Source organism: Myxine glutinosa, chromosome 2, assembly GCF_964187855.1.
Source record: "Myxine glutinosa chromosome 2, kmMyxGlut1.1, whole genome shotgun sequence".
NCBI classification, from domain to species: Eukaryota; Metazoa; Chordata; class Myxini; order Myxiniformes; family Myxinidae; genus Myxine; species Myxine glutinosa.
In genome coordinates this window covers 12049346-12073668 of record NC_136262.1, presented here as the reverse complement: position 1 = coordinate 12073668, position 24323 = coordinate 12049346, and the positions used below count along the sequence as shown (strand labels likewise).

Here is a 24323-nt window from a genome sequence, read left to right as displayed (position 1 = left end):
CCTAACACTAACACTACCCGCCCCGGGTATCTGTGATGGGGGTCCACTCTTCCCCCATTCACACCTTCGCACCATCCACTCCACTCCATAGTTTCCACCATACTCACTCCACGACCATCCATCCCAATACGCCATATATCCCATACCATTTATTCCACACAACCATTCTCCATACCTGTTGTTGCACACCTGTGCACTCACACCTGGTGCCACCTGCACCCTCCTTTCTTCCTGGACCATTTGGTCAACACAACACGCAATCACCACTACTCCCTCATACACTGCTCCATACACCTGTTCAGTTGCACACCTGTGCAATCACACCTGTTCAATTCTCAACCACACGGCATCATCTCATCTAACTACTCACCTCTGAAACTTGCGCTTCCCAGTCGCCCCTTTAAACTATTGCGCTCCCTCATCATTATAATCCACACTAATCTACCTGCGTCCCCACTACAGGTATCATTGTCACTAACTAATCTTAACGTTACCTAATGTCATCTTCGCTAGATCCCTACACACGATATCCTAACCCACCCCGGGCTAGTTTTCACTGCCATACACCCCATACTCTAGTGCTCCTTTGCCCCCCCACTGTGAGGGATGGTGGATTTGCCATCCCACCACATCGGGGAGGTCCTATCAATTTCGCTCGTCCAAATCCAACAAATCAAAAATTTGCCATTTACCGCTAATCACCGTACCAATCATCAAATTTTGCCTTTTTCTAATTTTGGGTCCAAAACACTATCCTCATCACCCGTCTACTTATTAGATCCTCTCGGTGCGCCAATTCCCTTCTAAAGCTCGGCTTCGTACAGCCGAGCAATGAATGCGGGTTGTTTTGTGCCAGCGGCTGGATACGTCCCGCATTCGGGGCAGGGACAGGGGCTTACCCGGGCCGAGATCCCACGCACCACCTCGGCGTGGAGCCATCCAATGTCCCGATCTCGACCTGCCGGCACGTCTCAACAAAAAGTGGTCGCCATGACGACCCTTCCTATCGAGCTGCCCGCTCCGCCTAGTGGAGCACGGACGCGGCCGTTCCAAGCGAGGCCCAGCGTGGATCGCGTACGGCGGTCCTTTCGAACCCGCCGTGGCTCGGATCCCCGCTGGTTCTCGCGGCACGCGAAGCCCGGCACGCACCGAGGGCCCGATTCGGCTAAAAGTCGCTCTAACCGCTAACCCGGTTACCGTCGATGCCTCACTTGCATGCTTACACGCATACGCTACCCCTTTCTTGCTCATACCTCCAGCTGTTCCCATGCTCCTCGTACCTTTCCTTACACACCTCGGTACACTCATTCCGCTCACAGACCTGGTCACACACCTGACCATTGGTCCCTCACGAACACCCGGATCCAAACCAATCCCCAAGCCGACTGAAGCTTTCCTCACATCATATACATTGCCACTCACCTCCGTACCTCGTCGTCGCACCTCTTTTGCCACCTGCAAACTCTTTATTTGGTTAGTGAGCAGCACATCATGAGTTGAGCACCGACCTTGTACCAATTCCATTACCTCCTCCCGTATTTCTCTCTTAGTTTCTGTCCGTCTCTTCTTAATTTCACTCACCTCTTCTTCCACTTCCTCTAATTTTTGCTTCACCTCTTTTATTTCCCGGTGCGTCTCCTCAAGTTCGTCCTCTAAGGCTACCGCGACCGTCTCTATGTGCATCCTCACCTCTCGGTCCTTCGTCTCCATTACTTCTGTCACCTCCTCCAACTTCTTCGTCAACCCCTCATGTACCATCTGACATTCCTTTTGTGTTGCTATTAATTCGTTTTTAATGTCCTTTTGTGTCGCTTTTAAACCTCCGATGATTGCAGTGTTATTTTCCACTTGGTCCGCTAGTTCCCTTTGTCCGACTGTCAGCTGTTCTACTCCCTTCGTCAGACCCTCTATTCCCCCCTGTAACCTAGCCGTATTATTCCTCACCTCTTTCTCCATACGCTTCTCACCTCGCTTTACCTCCTCGCGTAGCCCCGAAACCTCCTCACTTACACCTCGTCGTATCCCCTCTTTCATCTCCTCCATCTCTTTTGTAGATGCCACCCTCATCTGTCCCAATTCATCCCTCTGAGCATCCAGTTTACTTTCTAACCCGATTTGCACCTCCTCTATCTGGTTCCCCATTCGTTTGATTTCCCTGGCAGATTGTTCCCCTATTTCCCGCAATTTGTCCTCCATCCTATTTTCTAACCCCATTAACCCATTTTTCACCTCTTTTATCCCGTTGTCTAACCCCTCACCGGTACCCCTCGCTTCGTCCCTCATTACCCACAATTGCTCACCCTAAGCATCCATCCGGTTCCCCATTACCCCCAATTGCTCACCCTGAGCATCCATCCGGTTCCCCATTACCCCCATTTGGCCCTCCAATCGCTCACCCTGAGCATCCATCCCTTTGAAATTATCGTCTGTTTTTACCATAAAGGCCATCATCTGTTTCATAAACAGGTTCCAATTCATTGGCATCTCGGGTTCGGCTACCGCGACCATGGGCGCGGCTAAATTTGGTGCCGCAACAACCATGTGCGCGAGGACGCCATCTTGTGCGCCCGAAACCTCGTGCGCGAGAGCGCCATTTTGTGCGTCTGATACCCCCTCAACCACATCCTCCATATACATTTCCCCGAGGTCCTGGGTTACCCCTAACCCGTCTATCTCCCCCACCGACATCCGATCGCCTTGATTGTCCATGGCGCGATCTCAAAATTCGGGTTTTATAAAACAAAATTTCGGCAGCTCGTAATTTTGACCAAAAATTTTTTTCCTACACGTTTTAAAAATTTGGTTCGGGCCTCGAATCCCACTCCTCGACACCAATTGTTACGGACGCGGTTTAGATGTTACTTTGGGCCGAGCGGATGGTCCACCGCGACCGTTACAGGATCCCCGATTGGCCCGACTCCCCCAACGTTGACCAGATCGCACCACAGATATTCAATTTGGAAACCTCTAAAGCGACCGAAAGAGAAGGAAGAGAGAAGAAGACAGAGTACGGAGGAATAACAGGATTTATTATACACACAAGCAAAAAGAAGGAGCGATCAAAATTATTTACAAGCAATGGATGGAAGAAGCAGTCACACAGTGCATCGTTAGCTTATACTAGTCTATTTACTTAACCCCAGGACAACGATTAGGACAGACGACGTTCACACTTACACGGGGGATATTGCAGGCAGGTATGGCTTGAGGATGGATGGTTGTTTTTGGGAGGCAATGGAGGGTCCAACGTCGATTGCTGCCTGACGCGTCCTTTTTGTGGCCTGCGGCCGCTTAGCTGCCCCCTTAGCTGCAGCGCAGCTGGTCGCACGATGGCTCGCACACACCTGCTCGTTCAGGCATCTTCCTTCTCCCCAGCAACAACGAGGGACAGCAAGCAAGAGGACGGGGTCAAAGCAAGAGCTTGGAGGACGCAAGAGCAAGAGGAGCAAGAGGGTGGAGTGCGTCCCGCGGCGACTTATATTGGTTTCCTCACCGAACCTTCGCGCACTTTCTCGGGGGTTCCCGCTCCGCCCTCTCTTAGCCAACCCCTTGTTCTGGGTTGGATGAGCGGGGCCGCCTTACTCCTCCCCCCTATGACGAGGGGGGCGACCCGTCTTCTCTAGCCACTCCCCTTGTTCGTAATGGCCGCAAATGGCGAAAACCGGTCAGCAGCTGCAGGTAAGGCGCCGTCACATTGCACAGCAGTTCAGTACTGCAATAACCGGTTGCTGTGAAAGCTCAAGTGGGGGAATCCCTGGCACTTGAGCTGCCATGGATCATCGGAGGGGCCTACGCTTATTTCGTTTGATGCAATGCAGTCAATCTAGTGGGAAACACATATTTAGCCTACATAGAATAAGGAAATAAACTATTTAAAAAGATATATCGTGGCCTGTGTGTAAGTTTCATGGAATTAACTAGGAGGACGGCTGCGACCATTATTTACATTACGAGGGTGTTACACACAACAAAACCGTTACACTTCTCAAATTCGTTACAATATGTTGATCAGTGACAAAATAAATTCAATTTTTAACCCATTTTTAATTCAGGCTGTAATGCAACAAAGTGTGAAAATACTCAAGGGGTGTGAATACTTTCTGAAGGAAATGTGTGTCGGTGTATTTATATATCAACAATTATCTTTCATCACATGCTTCACAACGTCCCGTCCCACACCCCCTCGGTCGGTCCCCAGTCCAGCACCATGTGTACACCATGTGTGTGTGCATTGTTCTAAACCTACAACTTCTCCTTTCTTCTTGCATTACAACAGTCATTATAAAGAGATTCCCCCCTGTAAGAAGTCCTATTTCACATTTTTCTTCTTCTTGACAATGTGGCTAAATGTAGAATTCCTAATGTGCTCGACAGTATTTATGTCAGGTTTGAGCAAAATAATGTAGCATTTCTGAAGGAAGATGCACACCAGAAGCCCAAAGGCTGACGCAACAATTGCAAAGATTTCCACGATCACACGGGCCTCCCCAAACGTGACAATGTATGTCGGAATGAATGAGGTCCATACCAGAAAGTAAATGAAAACGCCGAACATAATGAATTTGGCCTCGTTGAAGTTTTCGGGCAGTTTGCGTACAAGATATGCCAGAATGGAACAGATAAAGCCCAACAGGTAGTTGTATGCAATTATTGTGGAAAAATAATACGATGGGGAGTCAAAGCACTGCAGGTATATGATACCTAGAGATATTTCAGAGTTCTTGAGAGGATGTGGAGAAACGAGGAAATACCAAATAACGGATAGAACAACCTCGATGGATGTCAGCACTACAATAATAACCAGTTTTAACTGTTTCAGTTGCTTGAGTGTGTCCGAGAGCAGATTCTTGTATTGAAAAGCAACAATAACTTGCAGCGTTTTAACGAGGACACAAGAAAGTGCAAGGGAGAAGCTGATGCCGAAGAAGGGCTGCCGAACGATGCACGTCCACTCATTGGGTTTTCCAAAAAAAGGGTAAACACTAAGAAAGCAACAGGCCAAGGCAAAAAGCAACAGCATGCAAATGTGAAAATTTGAGGCCTTGACCACCGGTGTATCATGGTGCTGTATAAAGATGGCGGCAGCAAGGATGGTCAGGCAGAAGCAAAATGCACTGATTATCTCAAACACGATTCCCGTGGGGCTGTTCCATGCCAGGTAGTTGTCAACCTTGCGCAAGCACTGCGTGCGGTCTACACTTGACCAGTGATCTGGTGGACATTGGGTACAGTTGTCAGCATCTGTAAGAACACAGAGTCAGGTACGTTGAGACCAAGGAATCCCGAGGATGTACAAAACTTCCTGCATTTGTGCTCATCAACCTTTGTGCTTGTTTAGTTTACAGCAAGTAGCTATGTTTACTTGTATCAATTTACTATTTATAATACATCCTGAAACCATGGTATTAATTGACAAACGGTAAATATCGAACAAGGGCTATAGAAAGTACAAACTACAAGGTAGTGATTAGCACAATATATGTAAACTAAAGAGTCAATAGAACACCTTCCTCTGCGCTGTTTTGAAAACAAGGACATGGGCGGAGTTTTCAAGCGGAAAATTTGATTGGTCGAGATGATGTAAAATGCCGTAATATTTTGTCTAAGTACTACTGAACGGAAGGTTTTTGGAAGTGTTAAGAAGGCGATTTGTATTCTTCATGGATCAAGTATATAATTCAGCTGTAATAAAATAAAGGTTATAATTAAAGGTTGTCAAAAAATTCATTTTTTAGAAGTTTACGGCCGTTGATGCAGCCTCTTTTACACCACCTTATTTAACATGCTACATTGACAACTATCGGGGATGCCTCTACGAGGTGGTTGAACCTCCCAACTAAAGTCGGTGGCCAAATCTTCCCCATTCTTTCTTGCTGCCCGGATTCGTCAGCGCAGTGCGGTCACGGTCAGAGATCAGAGAGCCAATCGGTCTCCATGGACCGGCCCTTTCCTTCTTGTCTGTCTGTTCTCTCTCTCTCTCTCTCTCTCTCTCTCTCTCTCTCTATCTCTCTCTCTCTCTCTCTCCCTCTCCCTCTCCCTCTCCCTCTCCCTCTCCCTCTCCCTCTCCCTCTCTCTCTAACTCTGTCGTGGCCCTGACTTTGTGAAGGCAGGGTTACACCATCCTAGATGTGGGGGATCATCTGAGTCACTCCTGGGAGATCGAGCGGATGTCTGCGTGCCGCCGGATTGGTCGAGAGAACTGTCTGGGGGATATACAACAACAACGTGTTATATTAGTTATTCGCGCTTGTTGTTTGTGTCTTTTATGACGTCCTTAAAACAGTTCGTTTCCTGTTTGGAATGATTTTTTTTTTGTTTGACTGCCAAACAGGCAGACAGAGTAAAAATATTATCTCACTCCTTCTGCACATGTGTGATCGGAACGGATTCAGAGCCAAAATACGTTAAAATACAAGTTCCTTTTTCTGATTCATGTTCCAACTCATGTACAAAATGTAACATTCAACTGAAGCTAAGTTGTTGCGTGATCAAAAACTGACTTATAGACAGACAGACAGAAGGGAACCAATTGTTTATTTTTACATTTCCCCTTGAGCGAAGTTGTTAGTTGTTCTTGAGCGTAGTTGTTGTTAGATGTTCTAGGCATCTTTCTCGCTAACACGACTTAGGGTGTCGATCTCGCCTCTCCCGTCCATTTGTGCATGTGCATGAGTAAATATTTTTTCGATTAATTCTTTCTTTTTTTTGGCCATTTTCCCCGCTAGAGCGGGGGTTAGCCTTGCGGGCCCCATGACAATCATGGTTCCCTGTTTGAGGCAATGTTTTTATGGCCGGATGCCCTTCCTGACGCCAACCCTTGGTCGCCTCTTACGATGCGCAGGGATACGCTGTACCTATTCTAAATCGGGGTACACACCGTGATCATTCATCCCAGCAAGCTGGTACCACGCACTGAGGAGGAAAATAAAGAAATGCAAAGTCTACTAAAAAATAATGTTTTCAAGGCCTGATCGTGATGATTATGGTGTTGGGGATGATGGTGATGGTTTAAGGATAGCAAGGGATGGGGAAGAGAGTGAGAAGGAGGAGAAGGAGGAAAAGGATAAAGAAGAGAGGGTGAGGGAGAGGGAGGAAAGGGAGAAAAAGGAGAATGAGGAAAGGGAAAAAAGAGAGAGGGAGGAAAGGGAGAAAAAGGACAAGGAAGAGAGTGAGAGGGAGGAGAGGGAGAAGGAGGCAAGGGAGGCGAGGGAGAGGGGGAAAACCTGCAGGGTTAGGGTTAGGAAAACCGCGCCAGGAATATAGAGCACGCGACTCTGCACTGAGGAGGAGATGGAGAGGAGGGAAAAAAGAGAGAATGAGGAAAGGGAGAGGGAAGTGAGGGAGAAGGGGGAGGCGTGGGTGAAGTCCAAGGAAGAGAGTAAGAGGGAGGAGAGGCAGGCCTGGGGATTTCAGATCTCATCGGTAACCGTTTTTCGGTTCCGTGATTATGGCTTATTTAATTAATTTTCAAAAGGTTACAGCTTCTGAAGCTGAAGTACTGGTGGTTTACGTATACTATTAGCCAATTGATTGAGAAAATATTTTATGATTATTGTTTATTGATTTTAATTATGCAATTAATAAATCAATTATTATTGTACACCTCTCCCACCCAATGCAGTCTCTATGAGATGCACGGCGGCAATGCCGCGCTGGAGGATATTTATTTCTTTGGCATGGGGGGGGGGGGGGGGGGCGGTGTACTTTGAATGTATCTGTACTTGTTTCTTGTTTGTTTTATCGGAATATTCTCTTTTTGTGATTGTGTTCTTTCAATTGAATTGCAAGATGTTGTTAAAAAATTAACTTTTTCTCCATTTATTTTCCTCAACTGTCATTTGTACGGTATTTGACTGGCACGTGCAATCACAGAGCGTTGTTGCGCAGTGTCTTACATGTTAGGTTTGGGTTGTAGACCAATAGACCATGCAGTCGACAACAGGTATAACCATCCCCCTATCCTCGGGGTTTTGGTCTAGTTTTTTTTATTTATACGTTTTCTTCATTCCTAAAACTATCAACACTCACAATTTCCAGGGTGTATCTCAGAGCTGGCTGGGACTTTCATAGTGAAATTCAACAATGTGAAGAGAAACTACGTGGGGTTGACTTTTTTTTTTTAACTTTCACCATCACCTAACTCCAAACCCAGTCGCCGACTCGGCATCTTCCATAGTGCGAAGTCCTTCCTTGGCACACCTGAGCTCCTCACCACATGCAAAGCTTTCATCCGCAGCTTGATGGAATACTGCTCTCCCCTCTGGGCTGGTGCTCCTGCCTCTCACCTAGCTCGGCTTCAGGCTGCAGAAACCAAAGCATTAAGAATCATTGGAATCTCCCGCAATGAAGCTGATTGTGAGGGCCTTTCACTCTCACCACAGGCAGGTTGGTGGTCTTTCTGTCTTATAGCGACTCCTACCTGGCCTTGGTCCCCCAGCTCTGTGCTCTGTCCCCCAAATATTCCTGCAGGTCACACAAGATCTGCCAGCAACTCTCTTCTGCCGAAACTGCCAAAATCAAGACTCTCTGCTCACCTTCACTCTTTCATTCCTCTTTTCTCCCACCTCTGGAACAAACTCCCTCACTCTCTTCAATCCCACTCCTCCCTCCAGGTCTTCAAAACAGCTGTTCACCACCATCTCTTATCTTCCCCAATCTAAAACCTTGATCTTTTCTACCCCCGTTAATACACCCCAAATACACCTCCTTCAAATTTCGTTTTCTTTCCTGAAAGTCCTTGTCGTGTCCATCTTGTTTATCCCGTGTACGCCACCCCAACCCTCTCCCTTCCACAGATCTCCTGATGTCCCTGTACCCTACTGTAGTTGTACCTCCCTCTCTCTCCCCCTCTTGTCTCCTGCTCCCTTTATTATATGGTCTATGTGTTAGCTCTTACCGAGCTTCGACTTGGTATACAAAAAAATATGTTTGAGGTCATGACCCAATTATAGAAATTTTTCCATTTTCACCAAAATTCGAACAAGGCTTGTCTGATCACAACGAAATTGCCCTCTCTAGATAACCCAGAGCAAGGCACATTTATGCTTAGTTTACATTATATCCGTATGGGTTAAAGGTCAAAGTCAAATGGCGGTCTGGAAAAAAATAACACATTTTTTGTCATTGCTCAATTTTGCCAATGCAGAATCTCAAAGACTGCTTGGCCTTCCAACATGTTCTTGTATCATAATAGTGTACCTCCACTGAAGTTGTGCACCTGCTATTTGTTTCGTGTCCTTGACGTACCTTGTTCAGATTGTGACCTATTTTCATGATGTTTATGGACAGATTGTCCATGATGTTTATGGACAAATGTCGAAGGTCAAGGTCATATGACGGTCCAAAAAATAATATCGCCATCATTGGATCGTGGGCACCAGGGGAGGTCTACCATTACCGATCACTTTGTGATTGATAATGATTGATCGCATATATATCTATTTCTTTTCTTTTAATTTTGTAAATTATTTATCTTTAACGCTAATCTTGTGCATCATAAGGTACCTGTTTGATTACTGAAGTACCCATTTCTGCAGGAAACGCAGTGGTAACAGCAATATGGGGTAAAGGCCTGGTACTGCCTCTTCTGTCCCGGCAAGCAGGAGCTCACACAGTGAGCTACTGGAGGCTGTCACAGAGGAAAGGTCAGCAGAAAAACAAACAAACAACATTATGATCTGATTACATTATCATCTGCCAATATCAACACCAATGGCTGCTCCATATCTGAAGAACATTTGATCAAGGAATGCCATGATTATTCCATATAAGTTTGTAAAAGCTGATCTTCCCTAGTTATGACTCCTGTGGAACCACCTTGCAATTATACAACCTCAATGAATGATGCTGAGGGATCAAATATGTTGCTCTGAGGGAACAGCACTTAGCAGCTTCAGTAGCATTGCCTGTTATTTCTGCAACCACAATTAATTTATTGTAATCTACTGGACATAAAGGTAAGATATCTATGGCCATTTGTACCTGGAGAGAGTTGACTCGTTGAATGAAAGGCATTGAGCTGGTAATGTTTGATTGAATTACTAAATTATATGATTGAATCATTTGAATAGTGTTTAATTTAAGGAGAAATGAAATTAATATCAGGTTAGAGGGGAAGGAGATCAGGCAGGGAAATACACTATATGACCAAAAGTATGTGGACACCCGAACATCGAACATCTCATTCAAAAAGTATGGGCATTAATATTGAGTTGGACCCACATTTGCTGCTATAACAGCCTCCACTCTTCTGGGAAGGCTTTCCACTAGATGTTGGAACATTGCTGCGGAGATTTGCTTCCATTCAGCCACAAGAGCATTAGTGAGGTCGGGCACTGATTTTGGGAGATTAGGCCTGGCTCGCAGTCGGCGCTCCAATTCATCCCAAAGGTGTTCGATGGGGGTGGAGGTCAGGCCTCTGTGCAGGCCAGTCAAGTTTTTCCACATCGATCTCGACAAACCATATCTGTGTGGCCTAACTTTGTGTATGGGGGCATTGTCATGCTGAAACAGGAAAGGGCCTTCCCCAAACTGTTGCCACAAAGTTGGAAGCACAAAATCGTCCAGAATGTCATTGTATGCTGTAGCATTAAGATTTCCCTTCCCTGGAACTAAAGGGCCTAGCCCGAACCAAGAAAAACAGCCCCACACCATTATTCCTCCTCCATCAAACTTTACAGTTGGCACTATGCATTCGGGCAGGGAGGATTCTCCTGGTACGCGCCAAACCCAGTTTCGTCCGGCGGACTGCCAGATGGCGAAGCGTGATTCATCACTCCAGAGAACGCGCTTCCACTGCTCCAGAGTCCAATGGTGGTGAGCTTTACACCACTCCAGCCGACGCTTGGCATTGCGCATGCTGATCTTAGGCTTGTGTGTGGCTGCTCGGCCATGGAAACCCATTTCATGAAGCTCTCGACGAACAGTTGTTGTGCTGACATTGCTTCCAGAGGCAGTTTGGAACTCGGTAGTGAGTGTTGCATCCGAGGACAGACTATTTTTACGCGCTATATGCTTCAGCACTCGGCGGTCCCATTCTGTGAGCTTGTGTGGCCTACCACTTCGCGGCTGAGCGGTTGTTTCTCCTAGACGTTTTCACTTCACAATAACAGCACTTACAGTTGACCGGGGCAGCTCGAGCAGGGCAGAAATTTGATGAACTGACTTGTTGGAAAGGTGGCATCCTATGACGGTGCCATGTTGAAAGTCACTGAGCTCTTCAGTATGGCCCATTCTACTGCCAATGTTTGTCTATGGAGATTGTATGGTTGTGTGCTTGATTATATATACCTGTCAGCAATGGGTGTGGCTGAAATAGCCGAATCCACTAACTAAAAGGGGTGTCCGCATACTTTTGGTCATGTAATGTAATTTTGAGTATCTGGGGGAGGGAGAGAGGCACAATGACCAGGGATGGTAGTTTGGAGGCAGAGGTATGGAGGAGGATACAGGTGGGTGCAAATACATGGAGGGAGTAATGGCAGACAGAAAAATATCAAGCTAATTGAAAGGGAAAATCATCATTTCGTTCTTGCACCCCCTGCTCTGTCTGTGCTGTCTGTGTCCCCCAAATATTCCTGCAGGACACACAAGATCTGCCAGTAACCCTCTTTTTTTTTTTTCTTTTTTTTTTTTTTTTTGTATACTGAATCGAGGCTCGTGAAAGAGCTAACATTTACTTCACAAACAAATCAACCAGACAAACAAAATATATAAAAAGCGGGAGCGGAAAACAAGATGGGGAGAGAAGGTGAAGCACACAAACACAACATTTGAGAGCAGGGAGATGTGTGGAAGGGAGAGGGCTTGGGGGGAGGAGGCATGGGAAGGGGGGGGGGGGGGTGGAGGGAGAAGTATAAAACACAAGGACACCAATGACTTCCAGGACAGAAGTTGGTATTTCAAAAAAGTGGAATTGGGGTGAAATTAGCGGGGGTAGAAAAGATCAAGGTTTTGGATGGGGGAAGATAAGAGATGGTGGTGAACAGCTGTTTTAAAGACCTGGAGGGTGGAGTGGGATTGAAGAGAGTGAGGGAGTTTGTTCCAGAGGCGGGAGAAAAGAGGTATGAAGGAGTGAAGGTGAGCAGAGAGTCTTGATTTTGGCAGTTTGACCATAAGAGGGTTGCAGGCAGATCTTGTGCGACCTGTAGGAATATTTGCGGGACAGAGCCCAGAGAGAGCTGGGGGGGCAAGGCCAGAGAGGAGTCGGTAGAAGATGGAAAGACCACCAACCTGCCTGCGGTGAGTGAGTGAGAGGCCCTTGGAGTTAGCTTCATCGCGGGAGATTCCAATGATTCTGAATGCTTTGGTTTCAACAACGTGAAGACGAGCTAGGTGTGAGGCAGGAGCACCAGCCCAGAGGGGAGAGCAGTATTCCATTGAGCTGCGGATGAAAGCCTTGTATGTGGTGAGGAGCTCAGGTGGGCCAAGGAAGGACTTCGCACGACGGAGGATGCCCAGTCGGCGACTGGCTTTGGAGGCCAGATTTGAAATGTGGTTTTCCCAGGAAAGATCATGGCAGATAGTGAGACCCAAAAGCTTGAGTGACAGAACTTCTTGGAGAGGATTATTCAGAAAGTGGATGGGAGGGTTGTCCAGTCGGTCTTTTCGGAGAGACATCGTAAGAGTGTGAGATTTGTCAGGATTGAAAGACATGTTCCACTTGTTTGCCCAGTCTGTGATTTTGTCCAGGTCTGCAGAGAGTGAGGAGGCAGCAGACTGCCGATCTGAGGGATGAAGAATGGAGCGACAGAGAGTAGAGTCATCAGCAAAGAGATACAGAGGATTTTCAAGAGAGTCAGAGAGATCATTGATGAAGACCAGAAAAAGGACAGGGCCTAGAACACTGCCTTGTGGAACTCCAGCCTGAACAGGAAGAGGAGATGAGAGAAACCCATTCAGGGCCACACGTTGACTACGACTAGAGAGGAAGTCCGCCAGCCATGCGTGGAGATTTCCATGGATACCAAAAGAGGAGAGTTTGGTGAGCAGAGCGGGGTGCCAGACCGTATCGAAGGCACGTGATATGTCAAGGGAGACTGCTCTAATTTCCTGTTTGGCATTGAGGACCTCCATCCATTGTTGAGAAAGCAGAAGCAGCATGTCCAGAGTAGAGTGTCCAGGTCTGAAACCAAATTGATGATCAGAGATCAAGCCATTGGAGAAGAGGAAAGATTTCATATCTGAAGCAATGATGGATTCCATGACTTTGCTGATAATTGGGAGAAGGCTGATTGGTCTGTAGTTGCTGGGATCTGTTTTTGCACCTTTTTTGTGCAAAGCGGTGATGTTGGCAGATTTCCAAGCAGATGGAAGATGACCTTGAGCAAAAGAGAGGGTGAAGAGAACAGAGAGAGGGAGTGAAAGAGCGGAAGAACAGGATTTTAGGACCCGTGGGCTGATGCCGTCAGGTCCAGTTGCAGAATCCGAGTCGAGGGTTGACAGAAACTTTTCCACCTTGTCAGGAGGAAAGGACACAGAGTCCAGGAGCAGCTGGGTATGACTGGGTATGGTGGGTACAGAGAGGGATGGGTTTGGGACACAAGATTTAGAGGCAAACACAGAGTTGAGGCATTCAGCTTTTTCGCGTGCGGAGTCAGCCGTGTGGCCATTTGAGGTGAGGGAGGGGATGGAGGGGGAACAAACACCAGAAACAGATTTGACCAGACGCCACCAGGATTTGGAAGAGGGAGACAGATAAGAGAGTTCGGTCCTGAGAACGGAGAGATATTGTTTCCTGGCTCTCCTGAGCGTGGACACACACTTGTTTCGGGCTTTGTGAAAGGAAATGAGATTTCCTTCCGTTGGATTTGCTTTCCAGGAGACGAAAGCAAGTTGTTTCTGGGCAATAGCCTCACCACAAGATTCCGTGTACCATGGACGGGAGGAAGGGTATGACAACAGAAGACGAGATGGGATAAATCTGTGCATGAGAGAGAGCAGTTTGCTTTGGAAGAATTCCCAGGAAGAATTTATGTCAGAGGCAGTAGAGATGGGAGACCAGTCCAGATGATTGATGGCTGCTTGAAGACCGTGCCAGTTGGCCTGAGTGAAATGCCAGACTCGTCGACGCTGAGGAGGCTCTCTGAGAATGGTCAGAGAGATGTCCACTTTAACAAGCACATGATCAGAAGAGCCGATTGGAGCAGAAGAAGAGCAGCAGATATTTTCAGGGAAGTTAGTCATAACCAAGTCCAGAAGAGAAGATGCTGCGTTGACTGCAATCCGGGTCGGGAAATTGACAGTTTGTGTCAGTCCCAGTGAGTCACAGAAGTCCTTTGCTGAAGAGCCATGGCTGGTGAGAGAGGTACCCACACCCAGCCAACTGGCATGGTGACAGTTGAAATCACCACATATGAGGAAGAGAGAGTTGGGATGGGTAGATAGAAGTTGGTCCATATTCTCAGACAGCGAGATGTAGATGGAGTCATCACTGTTTGGTGGACGGTACAACACACATATGAACAAAAGGTGGGAGCGAAGGGGAAGCCGTAGCCAAAGGTATTCCTGGGGGTGAGGTGGAGAGAGGGCAGTGCAGGGCGAGTGAGGAAGAGAGTTTTTTTATAAAGATAGCAACCCCACCTCCAGGACGAGGCTCAGGTCTATCATACCGGAGTAGGGAGTAACCTGGGAGAGATACCAAGGAATCAGAGACATCATGAAGGAGGAAAGTTTCTGTTAAGCAGATCACGTCTGGTTTGTCAGAAGCAACCTGTATGGAGAGATCAGACATGTTTGAGCGAAGGCCCCGGATGTTTGAGGTCCATACTGTTAAGGAAGAGGAAGGGGGAGCATCGGATACAGAACAGGGGGGGGGGGGGGGAGCGGTCGGGTAAGATGTGGAAGAGGAGGAAGAGGTAGGGAGAGCTGTTGAAGGTGTGTCAGAGATTACAGAATAGCTCGGAGAAAGGGAAGGATGGGGCAGACAAAAGGTTTGATGGTGATTGGGAGAGGCGCAGTGAGGTGTTATTTGACGAGGGGGAAGAGCAAGGCAGAAGGTTGAGGGAGATGAAGGTGAAAGTTGGAAGGGGGAAGAAGCGGGGAGGACGCTTTGAGGGGGAGGGGTGAGAGGGGAGTCTAGGAGGGGAGGAGCGAGGGAGAGTCTCGGAGGGGAGGGGTGTGGGGGGAGATTTGAAAGGAATGGGTGATTGGGAAGATTTGGAGGGGAGGGGCAAGGGGGAAGATTTGAAAGAGATGGGTGATGGGGATGATTTGGAGGTGATGGGCAAGGGGGTAGATTTAGAGGGGAGGGGTGATGGGAAATGGGATTTTGGGGTGATGGGATTTTGAAAAATGTACGATTAATGGGAAACGAACATTTATTGCAAAATGAGTTTCTTGAGACATTCGAGTCAAAAATACGTTTGAGGACGCTGGAGGGAGGATGGAGTGCTGGAGAGTTTAGGGAATGAATGAAAGATGCACTATAAGAGATGGAATTTTTTTTTGGAATGAATGGATTTGGTGAGCAAGTCGAAAGCATCCTTTTATAGAAGAAGAAGAAGAAAAAGGTGTTATAGAATATGACAGAATACAGGTCTTCATGGTTCAGATGAGACATTTTTTAACAACGTGATCACAAACAGCGTGGTCGAAGAATGAACGAACGAACAACTAAGAACGAATAAACGAATAAAAACGGAAGGAAATGTTTTTGGGTTTTTTTTTTTTTTTTTTTTGAGATTTTAAAACAAGGAAGTATGGGATGAAAAGACCGTGAAAACAGGGACCGGAAAAAAAAATTCAGCGTGATCGGAGAACCGCTGAGACAAAAACAAAGCCTAAAGCCAAGGTTGGACACAGTAGCCTAGTACTACACTTAGGCCTCAGAATACACGATGAGAAAGACCGACGATTCTGTACACAGGTACAAAAAACCAACGCCAAGAATACTATGAAAGACACCCCAATAGGTACATACAAGACCAGTTTCGACAAAAACACAATTGTGAAAAGTTACTTAACTTCGAAAGCGAGCGTGCATGGACAGCTTTGAAGAGACGAGACCTCCAATCTTGCGCATGCGCAGAAGTTAAACTCTTATGGTTAAACTGCCAAAATCAAGACCCTCTATTCACCTTCACTCTTTCATTCCTCTTTTCTCCCACCTCTAAAACAAACTCCCTCACTCTTCATTCCCTCTCCTCCCTCCAGGTCTTTAAAACAGCTGTTCACCACCATCTCTTATCTTTCCCCATCCAAAACCTTGATCTTTTCTACCCCCGTTAAAGCACCCCAAATCCGCCTATTTAAATCCCCAACTTCTTTCCTGACATTCCTAGAAGTGTTCATTTGCTTTATACCGTGTACCCGTCCCTCCTCCCCCAACCCTCCCCCTTCCACAGATCTCCCCCTGACCATGACCGTGCTGCCCTGATGAATTCGGGCAGCAGGGAAGAATGGGGAAGATTTGGCCCACGACTTGCGTCGGGAGGGTACAACCACCGCGAAGAGGCGTCCCCGATAGTTGTTGCCACAGAGTCTGCATGTTTGCTGTAACTTTCCGCACAACTTTGTATTTTCATCACAAGTTTAAACATTTTAATTGCTACATACAATTCCTTTTGAAAAACCTCACAACTCATCATGAAATGTCATTTTTTTCTCATGCAAAATGATGTTTCCTTCCTGACCTTTGTTAAAGACATGTGAAAGAGCTGCAAAAGTATGTTTAGAACAATGTTAAAAGCACAAGAGGGAACAGCATACATACATTGCTGCTCGGAATCACCTTTCTGGAATTTCTCTTCCACAGCAGAGTGTCGGTGAAATGGAGATTGCCTGTGACATCACTGTTATTCGTGGATCTGTGGTCACCAAAGTAATGGCCGACATGTTTGATGACCATTTCCCCATTGCTAGAGCGTTGCCAGTTCTTTAGGTTGTAGCGAGCAGATGGATCGCCATTCTCATTAAATTTAAATCGATGTCCGTAAACTTTAAAATCAACATTTTTGAGATATTTCATCACCTGGAAAAGATAAAATGTACAATTAATGTGAAGTTTGAAAACAAGTTTGAAAAGTTTGAAACTTTTTTGAACTTTTTTGAACTTTTTGAACTTTTTTGAACTTTTTGAACGAAACAAAACAAGTTTGAAAACAAGAAGTTTGAAGTTTATTTCAAGTCTACCTATTAAACTTACCATCGATTGTGTTTCGACAATACGTTTGGGATTACCAAAAGTTTAAAAAAAAACCTTTTTAGAAATTTCAAAAAGTAAAAAAAAAAAAAACTGCCAAAAAAAGAAAAAATTCCCAGAATTACCATAAACTTACCAAAAGTGTTTGGACATTAAGGAATTACACTACCAGCCTCTCTCCCACCCCAAAGTATTAAATTGCATCAAATACACGAGTGCAATGTTGTTTAGATGGTCATAAGACATCAAGTTTATATGCTTTATAATGGTGTCCATTCCATTATTGCCTCCACCACCAAATGTGGACGGAGGTTAGGTTTTCGCCCCTGTTTGTCTGTTTGTTTGTTACTTGCAAAAGTGAAGATTTCTCAAGTATATTGGTCGGTCGACTTTGGCATGCTGCCTGTCCGTTTGTCACACACCTACAGGTCACAATTCTAAACCAATCGTCATGAAACTTTACCAAGTAGTAGAGGTCGTCACGACTGAGAAGCTTATTGATTTTGAGGTGAAATGTTATCCTGAGTTCAAAATTATAAAATCGTAATTTTTCGTCTGATTGACTTGAAAGTCGAACAGGATTTGCATATTGCCTCACTGAATTGGGAAAGCAACTTTTTTTAGGTCAAAGGTCAACTCAAGGTCAAACTTCTAAAATAATCAATTTTCAGCTGAAAAAACGGCAATTTTCATCCTATTAACTTAAGAATTAAACAGCAATTGTATAGTCGCTCACTGAATTGCGAAGTAAACTATTTTTGAGGTCAAAAGGTCAAAGGTCAACTCAAGGTCAAACTTCTAAGATTATCAATTTTGATCTGAAAAAGAATCAATTTCATATGAAAAAAGGCAATTTTCATCCTATTAACTTGAGAATTAAACAGCAAGTGCATGGTGCCTCATTGAATTGGGAAGTAAACTATTTTTGAGGTCAAAAGGTCAAAGGTCAACTCAAGGTCAAACTTCTAAAATCATCAATTTTGATCTGAAAAATAATCAATTTTCATTCGATTGACTGGAGCTTTGATGAATATCGTCAATGTACATCTCAATTAAATGGACAATTTGATGTATCCATGGCAAATCTTTGGGGGGGGGGGGGGGGGGAAAGGGGTGGATTTTGCAAATATCGTGCTCTTGTTTGTTTGTCTATGAGCTGGTATTTCAAAAAGTTATGGACAGATTATGATGTCGATGGGTCACAGGCTCGATGCAGTTATTGGATGCAAGCGATATGCAAGCAAATACTATGATATACTACTTTAATTTACTTTAATTTAATCTGTTCCAATACTTATGCTTACCTAAAATGGAGGAACTGAACATAAAAAAGTGCTATTGTTCTAAAATGGTAAAACATATACACATAGATATACTGTGGCGGACACGAAAGCACTGACGTGGTGACATCACCCCGCACACCAAGTGGGGGTGGGCCACGCCCGGGAGAGAGGCGTGGCCTCACGATATACACGGGGCGCGCAGCCCTGAGCAGCTCAGTGTTACAGTGAGCTCTTGAATAAAGACTCTTACAAATTACCGCGTTGTCCGCTTCCTCCTTGCTCACAAGCAGCGCGCGTAACACCGCGCTTTACTGGTGACCCTCGACGTTGGATCTGCCATAGCGATCCTTCCAAACACAACGCCATTGCCATGGCCAACAACGCGATGTCGGTTAAACTTCCCGAATTTTGGGAGGCCCAAGCCGAAGTTTGGTTCGTCCAAGCCGAAGCCCAGTTTCAGCTTCGGCGCCTCACCGGCGACGACACGCGCTACTGCTGGGGGGGCGCGTGTGGCGGACACGAAAGCACTGACGTGGTGACATCACCCCGCACACCAAGTGGGGGTGGGCCACGCCCGGGAGAGAGGCGTGGCCTCACGATATACACGGGGCGCGCAGCCCTGAGCAGCTCAGTGTTACAGTGAGCTCTTGAATAAAGACTCTTACAAATTACCGCGTTGTCCGCTTCCTCCTTGCTCACAAGCCGCGCGCGTAACACCGCGCTTTAATACCAAGAAATAAAATCTCAGCTTCTGTACTCTTGCCTCGTATTCATTTTTTGATCTCAAATCGAAATTTCTTGAGTATATAGCAATAATGACAAATTTGCCCTCACTGCTCCAATACTTATGGAGGTTGCTGTATGTATATGCATCAAAGTTGTAAGATAAATGGGAAATGCACAGTTACCATCAGTCTCAAATCTGTAGTTTGCAGTTCTAAATAACATCCATACCTGCCATGGTTTAATAGAAGAGATGTCTGCACATTGCCCATCATGAAGCAATCCTTGACCAACGCTGCAGTTGAGCATGTCCTTGATGGCATGAACCACGGTATACACTGCCGAGTATGCATAGAATACATACCCAGTGTCTGAATTTTGTAGTTGAGAAAGAGAAGGGTTGTTCATAACATTACCTATTGTGCAATGCGGGCGACCGGAAGATGTGTTTCTTATGTGTGACCCAAATTCACAGTTGAAAACTTTTCTCCAATACTCTTGCACAAAGTTGTTCTCATTATTTGTAACGTACTGTTGTAGGTGGACGTTAAAGTTTTCCAGATGGTAGCTGGACAAATCAAAACCAACAGTTCCCTCCAAGAGATCAGCATTTTCAGGTATATTGATGAGATGTGAAGAGATCCATGCTTCGGTTGCCACCCATGTTTTATTGATCTTTTGTAAGGCCAACTCTTTCATTAAAAGCTCGATGTCTGAATCAATCGCATACGCAACTATGACTTCGACGGTGGATGCCTGGACAACTTCGACGGATTTTTTGTACGTCTTTCGGAAGGTGTTCTTTGTTATCCAAAGTGTGAATTCGATGCACACGCCGTATTTTTCCAACGCCGGCTGAAGACTTGCCACACCGTTCTTCCCATACTCATCGTCTGAAGCTATAATAGCAATCCAGTTCCAGCCATAGTGAACAATTAGTTGGGCAATGGCCTGCGTCTGATGGATATCGCTGGGAACTGTTCGCAGGAATGTCTGGAATCTCTGGTTGTTGCTGAGCATTGAAGATGTCGCCCCATAGCTTATCTGTAAGAGAAATGGATGAGGTCATACCGTCAGCATTGTGTCAATACCAATGTCATTTCCTTCTGCAATGAATGACTAGAAATAGGATAAGGTGCAGCAATAAAGCCCCCGTTGGGAAAGGTGGGGAATGACTTCTTAATCGCCACATTTTAGTTTGATTCAACTCAACAATAAATCAAACCAAAACTACACAGCAAGCACACTACAAATGAGCTGGCTTGCATAAAATGTAAATTATTTAAACAAATAATTACAAGTTGGTGGTCTCTCTGTCTTCTACCACCTCCATCAACCCCTTTCTGGTAAAACTCCCTAAATCCAGGGTCTCTGATCACCTCAACTCATTCATTCTCTTTTTCCCCACCTGTGGAACCAACATCCATATCCTCTTCAATCTCATTCTTCCTTCCAGGTCTTCAAGACAGCTGTTCACCACCATCTCAGGTCATCCCCCTTCCAAAGCCTAAACTCCCCCCTTGCCCCTCCCCTCCTAAACTCCCCCCCCACTCCCCTTCAAAACTCCCCCCCAACCCCTCCCTTTCAAATCTCCCCCCCCCCCCCATACCATTCCTCTCCAATTCTCCCTCCTCCCCCCTCCAACTCAAAGCTGCCTTCTCCCCACTTCGTCTCCCTTCTATCTCATACCTCCACCTCCCCCAACCTCCTACTTTCCTCTGCCCTCCTCAAACAACCCATCAATGTGCCTCATCCCTTCACCATCAAACCTTTCGTTCTCCTCATCCTTCCCTTTCTTGTAACTCTTATGTAATCTCTGACACACTATCAACTGCTCTCCCTACCTCCCCCTCTCATCCTTCATTTTACCCGACCCCTCCCCTCCCCTGTCCTGTACCCGATGCTCCCCCTCTCTCTTCATTAACGGTATGGACCTCAAACATCCGGGGCCTTCGCTCAAACCTGACTATTCTCTCCATACAGGTTGCTTCTGACAATCCAGACTTGATCTGCTCAACAGAAACTTTCCTCCTTCAAGATGTCTCTGATTCCTTAATATCTCTTCCTGGTTACTCCCTCCTCCGGTATGATAGACCTGAGCCTCGTCCTGGTGGTGGGGTGGCCATCTTTATCAAAACTCTCTTCCTCACTCTCCTTGCACTGCCCTCTCTCCACATCACCCCCAGGAGTACCTCTGGCTATGGCTTCCTCGCCGCTCCCACCTTTTGTTCATATGTGTTCTGTACCGTCCTCCAAACAGTGATGACTCCATTTACATTACACTGTCTGACAACATGGACCAACTTCTATCCACTCATCCCAACTCTCTCTTCCTCATATGTGGCGACTTCAACTGTCATCATGCCACCTGGTTGGGTGTGGGTTCATCTCTCACCAGCCATGGCACCTCAGCAAAGGACTTCTGCGACTCACTGGGATTGACACAATCTGTCAATTTCCCGACCCGGATCTCAGTCAATGGAGCATCTTCTCTTCTGGACTTGGTTATGACTAACTTCCCTGCAAATGCCTGCTGCTCTTCTTCTGCTCCAATCGGTTCTTCTGATCACGTGCTTGTTAAAGTGGACATCTCTCTGGCCATTCTCAGAGAGCCTCCTCAGTGTCGACGAGTCTGGCATTTCACTCAGGTCGACTGGCACGGTCTTCAAGCAGCCAGCAATCATCTGGACTGGTCTCCCATCTCCACTGCCTCTGACATCAATTCTTCCTGGGAATACTTCCAAAGCAAACTGCTCTCTCTCATGCACAGATTTATCCCATCTCGTCTTCAGTTGTCTTACGCTTCCTCCCGTCCATGGTACACGGAATCTTGTGGTGAGGCAGTTGCCCTGAAACAACTTGCCTTTGCCTCTTGGAAGGCTAATCCAACTAAAGGCAATCTCAGTTCCTTCCACCAAGCTCGGAACAAGTGTGTGTCTACCCTCAGGAGTGCCAGGAAGCACTGTCTCTCCACACTCAAGAATGAACTCTCAAACCTGTCTCCTTCCTCCAAATCCTGGAGGCGTCTGGTCAAATCCGTTTCTGGTGTTTGTTCCCCCTCCATCCCCTCCCTTAACTCAAATGGCTACACATTTGACACCGCACGTGACAAAGCCGAATGCCTCAACTCTGTGTTTGCCTCAAAATCTTGTGTCCCAAACCCATCTCTCTCTGTTCCCACCTTTCCCAGTCGAACCCAACTGCTCCTGGACTCTGTGTCCTTCTCTCCTGACAAGGTGGAGGAGTTTTTGTCAAACCTCGACTCTGATTCTGCAACTGGACCAGATGGCACCAGCCCACGGGTCCTAAAATCCTGCTCTTCCGCTCTATCTCACCCTCTCTCTGTTCTTTTCACTCTGTCTTTTGCTCAAGGTCATCTGCCAGCATCCTGGAAATCAGCAAACATTACCGCTTTACACAAAAAAGGTGCAAAAACAGATCCTTGCAACTACAGACCAATCAGCCTGCTCCCAATTATCAGCAAAGTCATGGAATCCATCATTGCTTCGGATATGAAATCTTTCCTCTTCTCCAATGGCTTGATCTCTGATCATCAATTTGGATTCAGACCAGGTCATTCTACTCTGGACATGCTGCTTCTGCTGTCTCAACAATGGATTTGGTCCTCAATGCCAAACAGGAAATCAGAGCTGTCTCCCTTGACATATCACGTGCCTTCGATACGGTCTGGCACCCAGCTCTGCTCACCAAACTCCCCTCCTATGGTATCCATGGAAATCTCCATGCATGGCTTGCGGACTTCCTCTCTGGTTGTAGTAAACGCATGGCCCTGAAAGGATTTCTCTCATCTCCTCTTCCTGTTCAGGCTGGAGTTCCCCAAGGCAGTGTTCTGGGCCCTGTGCTTTTTCTGGTCTTTATCAATGATCTCTCCGACTCTCTGGAAAATCCTCTCTATCTCTTTGCTGATGACTCCACTCTCTGCCGCTCCATTCCTCTTTCCTCAGATCGGCAGTCTGCAGCCTCCTCACTCTCTGAAGACCTGGACAAAATCACAGACTGGTCAAACAAGTGGGACATGTCTTTCAATCCTGACAAATCTCACACTCTTACTATGTCTCTCTGAAAAGATCGACTGGACAACCCTCCCATCTACTTTCTCAACAATCATGTTGAAGAAGAAGTTCTATCACTCAAGCTTTTGGGTCTCACTTTCTGCCATGATCTTTCTTGGGAAAACCACATTTCCAAGCTGGCCTCCAAAGCAGGTCGCCGACGGGGCATCCTCCGTTGTGCGAAGTCCTTGCTAGGCACACCTGAGCTCCTCACCACATACAAGGCTTTCATCCGCAGCTCAATGGAATACTGTTCTCCCCTATGGGCCGGTGCTCCTGCCTCACACCTAGCTCGGCTTCACGCTGTTGAAACCAAAGCTTTCAGAATCATTGGAATCTCCCGTGATGAAGCTATCTCCGAGGGCCTTTCACTCACTCACCGCAGGCAGGTAGGTGGTCTTTCTGTCTTCTACCGACTCCTCTCCGGCCTTGCTCCCCCAGCTCTCTCTGTGCTTTGTCCCCCAAATATTCCTACAGGTCGCACAAGATCTGCCAGCAACCCTCTGATGGTTAAACTGCCGAAATCTCGGCTCTCTGCTCACCTTCACTCTTTCATTCCTCTTTTCTCCCGCCTCTGGAACAAACTTCCACACTCCCTTCAATCCCACTCCTCCCTCCAGGTCTTTAAACAGCTGTTCACCACCGTCTCTTATCTCCCCCATCCAAAACCTTGATCTTTTCTATTCCCGCTAATTCACCCCAGATCCACCTTGTTTGAAATTCCAACTTCTTTCCTGGTAGTCCCGGCAGTGTCCATATGTTTCATACCTCTCCCACCCCCCTTTCCCATGCCTCCCCCCCCCCCTAAGCCCTCTCCCTCCCACGGATCTCTCGATGTCCCTGCTCTCAAATGTTGTGTTTGTGTCCTTCCACCTCTCTCCCCATCCTGTCTACCGCTCCCCATGTTATATGTTTTATGTGTCGGCTTGTCTTTCTGTGTGATTAATGTTTGCTCTTTCACGAGCCTCGATCTTGTATACAAAAAAAACAAAAAAACATGATCTTCTCTACCCCATTAGTCTTCACAAAACGCACCGCTTCCCAAATTTCCAGTGTTTCTTCCTGAGAGTTTGCTTCTCTATCCACATTGTCCAACCTCTGCGT

At 46.5% G+C, this 24323-nt stretch overlaps 1 protein-coding gene across 1 annotated transcript in view; it reads right to left on the bottom strand.

Annotated features, from left to right (window-relative positions):
- Positions 1–4026: 4026 nt before the first annotated feature.
- Positions 4027–24323, bottom strand: part of LOC137418314 (extracellular calcium-sensing receptor-like) — a 40413-nt gene continuing 20116 nt past the window's right edge. The window contains exons 3-6 of the mRNA XM_078772768.1: positions 19378–20190; positions 16730–16969; positions 9505–9628; positions 4027–5241 (exon numbers count right to left, since the gene is read on the bottom strand). Of these exons, the coding sequence (XP_078628894.1) occupies positions 4310–5241; positions 9505–9628; positions 16730–16969; positions 19378–20190 (2109 nt within the window). The 3' untranslated portion in view covers positions 4027–4309. The remainder of the gene's footprint in view (positions 5242–9504; positions 9629–16729; positions 16970–19377; positions 20191–24323) is intronic.